The sequence below is a fragment of the Anomaloglossus baeobatrachus genome, chromosome 6, assembly GCF_048569485.1.
Source record: "Anomaloglossus baeobatrachus isolate aAnoBae1 chromosome 6, aAnoBae1.hap1, whole genome shotgun sequence".
NCBI lineage: Eukaryota > Metazoa > Chordata > Amphibia > Anura > Aromobatidae > Anomaloglossus > Anomaloglossus baeobatrachus.
Window position 1 is genome coordinate 524233513 of NC_134358.1, and position 6743 is coordinate 524240255.

The 6743-nt window shown below is 42.5% G+C and overlaps 1 protein-coding gene across 1 annotated transcript; it reads right to left on the reverse strand.

Moving 5' to 3' along the window:
* Positions 1 to 319: 319 nt before the first annotated feature.
* On the reverse strand, positions 320 to 6450 carry BAMBI (BMP and activin membrane bound inhibitor). The gene is made up of 3 exons (XM_075316785.1): positions 6171 to 6450; positions 2704 to 2988; positions 320 to 1121 (listed from the first exon to the last, which is right to left on the reverse strand). Exons 1-3 carry the CDS (start codon positions 6244 to 6246, stop codon positions 703 to 705), a joined length of 780 nt encoding a protein of 259 aa, XP_075172900.1. The 5' UTR covers positions 6247 to 6450; the 3' UTR covers positions 320 to 702.
* Positions 6451 to 6743: the final 293 nt, after the last annotated feature.

Consider the following 6743-nt stretch of genomic DNA (forward strand, 5'->3'; position numbering starts at 1 on the left):
CCAAAGTGTGAAATACATAGCAGCCGAGACATCCGAGATCTCGTTGACATCCAGACCTAGTTGGGATTTTTTTTTTTTTTTTTTTTTTTTACGGGCCCCTTAATAGACTAGAAGTCCCAGAGATGGGTCATTTAACATTTCTACCATTGGAACCCTATGGAGCTCGAAATTCCTGGGACTTCTATTAAGAATCGCTTCATCTTGGTGGTATTTTTTTTAAAGTACAACGCTCCAATAACCATCATACAAAAAGTTGTGCTATTGAGTACCAGAGACTATAAACTAAAATTCCATAGAAAAGAAAGAACAGCCATAAAAGTTTCAGACAAAATATATATTTTTTAAAAAAATCTTTACATTAAACATAGTAACATGTACGATGTGTACAGTTTATTTCAATGACCAATATTAGCTCCCTAAAATGTAAGAAAACATTGGTGACAGTGTGTACAACTTTTCTACATCTTGCTTCCTGCATTAGTTTAACGAAATAATACAAATAGTCCTCCGCTCCTCCCTTGTGCAAATAAAGACGTCTTTTGGAATCTCTCACTAGTAACATCAGATATTTTCTGTGTGCAAGACTCATCTTTGTCCCCTCTTACGATAAAACGTTTATGTCTTTGTAAAAGATAAAGTGCTTTTATCCAGCAGAACAGAGTAAGGCGAAGCCTACTGGATCGTCATCATCCTCAAATGTGGTCATACAAATTCCAGCTTTCCATGTCCACTGTACATTCCCCAATGAACCAATGATATGATTTTGTCATTGCTGAGGTCTGTATGCCTCATTTTATCACATGTCAAGCAACAGTTTTCATGGCCCGTAACTGGAACCATGCACTCCAAGTCTAGCTTGGCCACTTGGCCCTTTTTCGAATGATGTCCATGAAAGCTGTAGTGCAGTCTGGACAGCATTTGCTGTCTCTGATCCTGTAATCTTTTATTTTCACTGCGGAGCATCCGAAGTGCAAGCATTATAAGTAGCACCAATATCAATCCACCGGCTATTGGCACAGCGATGACAGCTGCTCGAAACCACAGTTCTTTGGAGGACGTCAGCTCTTGGACCTTTGTGATGAGGTTCCTTGTGCTTTCATGTTGGTACTTGCTACCAACACCTGAAAAAGGTAAGAAGAAATATCTACTTTAGGCTGCAATAATAAAACTGCATCATGGATAATTTACAAATAAAGTAGATTAAAAAAGGCAAACTACTTTTCAGATTGGAGATCGCATGCAATTTACGAACACAAACTTAAAACAGGTGGCAGGTGAAACATGTCTACAGGCACCATTCTAGGAGGTTGTCCAATTAAGACTTCAAATGTGTTATCATGCAATTCTGAGATTGAGGGGTTCATTTTCTTTAATGGGTGCTGTGTAAGAATTTATTATCCCTTTGGTGGAGCTACTGGGGAAACACACACGATGTAATCCCCCCCCCCCCTCCAAAAAAAACCCACAACACTACAACAATTACTGTGGGTTTTAGCACATAACCGGAATTAGATCAATGAAACGCCCACATGACCCTTTTAGTTATGATAGCCATGTGTCTAAGATTTTATGATATTAAAGGCTTAAGATTAAAATGAATACTTTTTTTTATTAAATAACTGGAGAGCTAGATCTCTCTATAAAATTCTAAATTACAGCTTCTAATGACAAACTCTACCAAGGGGAAGAAAAGAAAAGAAAGAGGGGAAGGAAAAAAGGGAAAGAAAGGAAAGAAAGAGGGGAAGGAAAAAGGGAAAGAAAGAAGGGTAAAAGAAAAAAAAAAAAAAAAAAAAAAAAAAAAAAGAAAGAAAAAACTAATTTTATGCACAAATACCCATTTTCTTATACAGCAACCTTCATAACTGTCCTTTGAATTACTGCTATTTTCACACTATCTTTTCTTAACCACAAAGATGCGTTTTTGGCCCCAAAAACACTCTTGGCAAAAACGCATCAAAAACCACATGCATTTTTGCTGCATTTTGCTCAATGAGTTTTTTTTTACGTCAAATCTATTGACTGGAAGGGCTCAAAAATACTGGTAAAAACGTTAAAAAAATAAATAAATAAATAAAAACTGACATGCTGTATCTTCAAAAACGCAGCCAAAAAAAAAGATGCCCTGTGTAGACAGCAAAACAGAAGTTTCATAGACTTTGCTGGGGGAAGGAAATGCATGCATTTAGATGCATCTTTGTGAACACCGTAAAAGATGCAGTGTGTGAATATAGCCTTAAGGCCGTGTCACACACAGAGATAAGTCTTTGGCAGATCTGTGGTTGCAGTGAAATCATGGACATATTGTTCCATTTGTACACGGCCACAAACCTGGCACTGATTGTCCACAATTTCACTGCAACCACAGATTTATCTGTGTGTGTGTGTGTGACAGGGCCTTTAAAGGACATAAAACCTAAAGAATTGCAACATTGTCACAAATAGAACATTCTTTCAAATCCCTGGAAGGAGAAAAAAAAAAAAAAAGGCTGTACACGGGCACTAAAAGCCAGACAGGAGCCAAGCGCACAGACAGACATCAAAGCTACCTAACAGAAATACATCTTTAACGCTAACCATGCTTTTCCCACTGGTATCTCTAATTACATTAACAACAAAATCAATACCAGACACACAGGGCCTTGGCAGCCATAGGCCTATACATCAAGGAATGGGGGATTTACTCTTGAAAATTACTCTCCGTACCTGATGTTTCGCTCTTGGGGTGGGAGAGAACGTCGTGAAGACCTCTGTAATTGCACATGTCCTCGTGACAGCACTCCAGTTTGGGCACGGTGGCACCACTCTTTTCTTCGGCGGTGGCTTTACACATTTCTGTTGTTTTAGAAACAGAGTCCAGGCAGCCATGTGTGAGAGGTGAATTAGTGTTCTGTGGGTCAAGTAGCCTGGAAAAGCAGGCATTCAGTTCTGATTTACACATGTATCCAGTTGCAACACAGTGTGGAGCGTCACAGTAGCATCGGATTTCTCCTGCAAGAACAGAACACAATTATTACGAGGCTGTGGCATGTTCTCCGCTCAAGAAATGGAAATAATCTGATCATTTATGGAATAATTCATCGTCGCTTAGGGTTCTGGGAAAGTTTGTCAGCCTATGTGCCCACAAGAGCTTGCTCCTGCGGATTTTGCCGCGGAAAACCTGCGGATTTATCCAGATTTTCTAGATAAATCCGCAGGTTTCAGCAAGTACAGACACTCCCCATGTTATCCTATAGGACATGGGGAGTGCTGTGTCCATGCTGCGGAATATACTGCGGATATCCAGCAGCCGCACATAACTACATGTCAATTATTCCTGCGGATTTACCTGTGGAAATCCCGGCGCTCCACTATGGAGATACAGGCCGGGACTTACACAGGTAAATCGCATGAATAGCCGCAGGTTTACCGCAACAATGCCGCTGGAATCCCGCAGCTACAGTATGTATGGCTGCGGATTCCGAGGAGCTGCTGCGGTAAACCTGCGGATATATCCGCAGGAGCAAGGTCCCGTGGCTACATAGCCTAATAGCTGTTATGTGCCCACGCAAGAAAGTAACCGCGGAAAACCAACGGATTTTCTAGATTTTCCGGATAAATCCGCAGGTTTACGCAAGTACAGACACTCCCCATGTTATCCTATGGGATTTGGGAAGTGCTGTATCAATGCTGTGGTATTTGCGGCTGCGGAAAATGCTGCACATTTCCCGCAGCCGCACGTAACTACATGTCCATTATTCACACAGAAATATCTGCTGAATTCCTGACTTTCCACAATAGTGATACAGGGGGGGGGGGGAAGGGGGGTTAGAGAATCAGCGGAAATCCGCACTGTTTCCGCAGGTTTACCGCAACAACTCCGCAGATATACCGTAGCAATGGATAGCCGCGGATTCCGGGGAGCTGCTGCGTGAACCTGCGGAAATACCTGCAGAAAAGTCCACAGGTACGATCTCCCGTGGGCACGGGGCCTTATTGTTTCCGCCAACTTTCTCAACGAAAGAAAAAAAAAAAAAAACAAATCAATGGTGTGTCTTAACATTTTAGGCACAAAGAAACAGCCAGGAGACTGTAACCCCCTGCAGCAGGGAAGGAGTTAAGCGAGAGGTGTACAGGCTGTCGTAGAAAGAGTAGGTTTATTTCGCAAAGTCCGACAATGTTATAAAACAGGAACCGTGCGGCTCACAATAACGGCTGTGTTTGCCAAAGTCAATTCCTTTCAGCTGAAATGGAAAGCCATAAAATGGTCAGAGCTACAACACGGATGCCTCTACCCTCTGACTTGCACGCGATCAGGGGAAAAAAAAAAAAAAAAACAAAAAGTTAAAAAAAAAAATCAATCATTCAAAAAACAAATTCTAAAAAACAAGAAATAATTAAATCCCTTCACTTAATCCACTCTTTTTTCCTTAGGGGCCTCGGAATGTGGCGTTTGGAGAATTTTAAAAAGTCTTTACATGTTTGACAATTCTATTTATACATTTGATAGTATTCTCTATATACCACTTTCGAGCTGTAGTTGACCTGCAGTCCTATGCAAAAAGCTACAGGCACTCTCAATATAGAACATTAAGACAAATTATAGAGTCCCAATGACTTGAAATGTTTGTTTGTCCACCGCAGATCACAAGGATTTGGCCTATCTGCACCATCTTAAAAAGCCCCAGACTACACACAATCTCCCCCCTGAGCTTGAAATGCTACAGTGCGGCCCACCTTGAGATCAGGTTTCACCTCTGTGCGCCGGGCTCCCTTTAATAGCCTGGTTAATGGAAGCCAAATGACAGGAGGGCCTGGTAACAGGAGGCATTGCATTAGCACTGACCAGATCTCCCCCAGGCTTTCAAAAGCCAAAGTGCTCTAGGGGAAACAAGTCAACATGTATCCTACTCAAGAGGGGGGTATTCAAGGCCAATTCGAGAAAAAGGTAGATCCATTACAAAAAAAAAAAAAAGTGCAAGCTCCTAGGCTCGCAACATACTGAAACAAGCCAGACGGCTACTGACATTGACTAATGGGACCCTATTAGGGTTGACTCTTGGGAATCTAATAGAGAAAAAAAAAAAAAGGGGCTTTCGCATATTTATGTTTTGTCCCCCAAAAAGTTTTGGGTATTGGTGGCAGAAGAGTCTGAACAATGCTGGGTCTGTTCTCCCGCGCCCCCTTTTATATAGTTTTGTAGCTATTAACACAAAAAATGCCTGCTTCTAGTCAAGATGGCTACAGGAGGCTGCTGCAGACTTCTTTCTTTCCCTCCTTCCTTGAAGTCTTTTGAAGTCAGCAGCAGCCAGAAGTATGTGAGCCCCTAATTATATCATTATCAGGCACATAGCTTCATATCTCAGGACTCCCATCAGCCCCAGTCACTCCCTGATCTCTGCTGTCTCCTTTGATGGGGCCAGGAGGCTGCTATTTAGGTCTATTTAACCCTAATCACACCTCCCCCTCCTCACATAGGGTAAATAAAATGCTGCACTTCGTACTATGTAGACCTTTTACCACCACTCAGCTAAAGACGAATACATACATACAAATAATATATATAATATAATGCATGTGTGTAATGTATGCTTAAAGGAAAATTATATAAGTGTATAATAAGAGATAAATATATATCTATCTCTTATTATACACTTATATAATTTTCCTTTAAGCATACATTACACGCATGCATATTTTATTATATATATATATATACACACACACACACACACACACACACACATAGCAATACAATTGAAAAATAAGTGTATATATTTGCTTTTATTATTTTTTAGAGACTTAATTATCTGGATCCCATTGAGGAACAGATATGTTGCAGCTTGAGCAGTGCAAGTCTTTTTTTCCTATTTAGCTACAATGTATCTGCAGTCACTAATGTAAATTCAGGTATTCACAATCTCATTCATTAAAACAGAATGGAAAATCCTCATAGAAACAGCGCCCTCTAGTGGCAACCTCTCTGTACAGCCCTTTACTTACAAAGCTACAGCTACTCCTATATAAAGTGTGTATATACGATATCACTCAGCTTTATGGGCCCATACATTACAATATAGGCAGTGATTCAGACGCTGGGGTTATGCTGGGACTTGTAGTTACTCAGGTAGGGAGGATCGGCTACACTGATGGCTGCACCAGGGCACAGAGTTAATAAGGCTGAGAATACCTACCTTTAACGATTAGTACGGCCATCGCACACAGCTCCAGTTGCAGCCAGATGGAGAGCAGGCTAGCTTGGCGATCCATTTACAAGCCCACTCCTCCCCGGCTCTTCACTGTACGTCTTCAAGGGATTGTGCAAAGAGTGAGCATCCGACACCGCGGACATGCAGAGAGCAGCCAGCGCCTCCGGTGTACGAGTCCCCAGCCTCCAGGACACAGCGATAATCCGGCCAGAGGTTGTAATCCAGAGGTCCGCACAGCACTGAGCGCACGGCCGCCCGCACTGGCCATAAGAACGCGCTGCCGGGAGCTCCACACGCGAGGGAACGCCCACTTGTTTGCTGATTGGCTGCTGCGCGCGTAGGTCACGCCCAGACGCGCCGGGCTCACAAGTTTGCTGGGCTATTTGGCTGTCAGTCATAGGACTTCACCTCAGGGCAAAATGCAGTAGTAAGGACAGAACTGTCCCGACCAGCGCCGGGAGAGCCCGAGCCACACAGCTAGAGCCACATAGCCACACAGCTAGAGCCACATAGCCACACAGCTAGAGCCACATAGCCACACAGCCACACAGCCCGAGC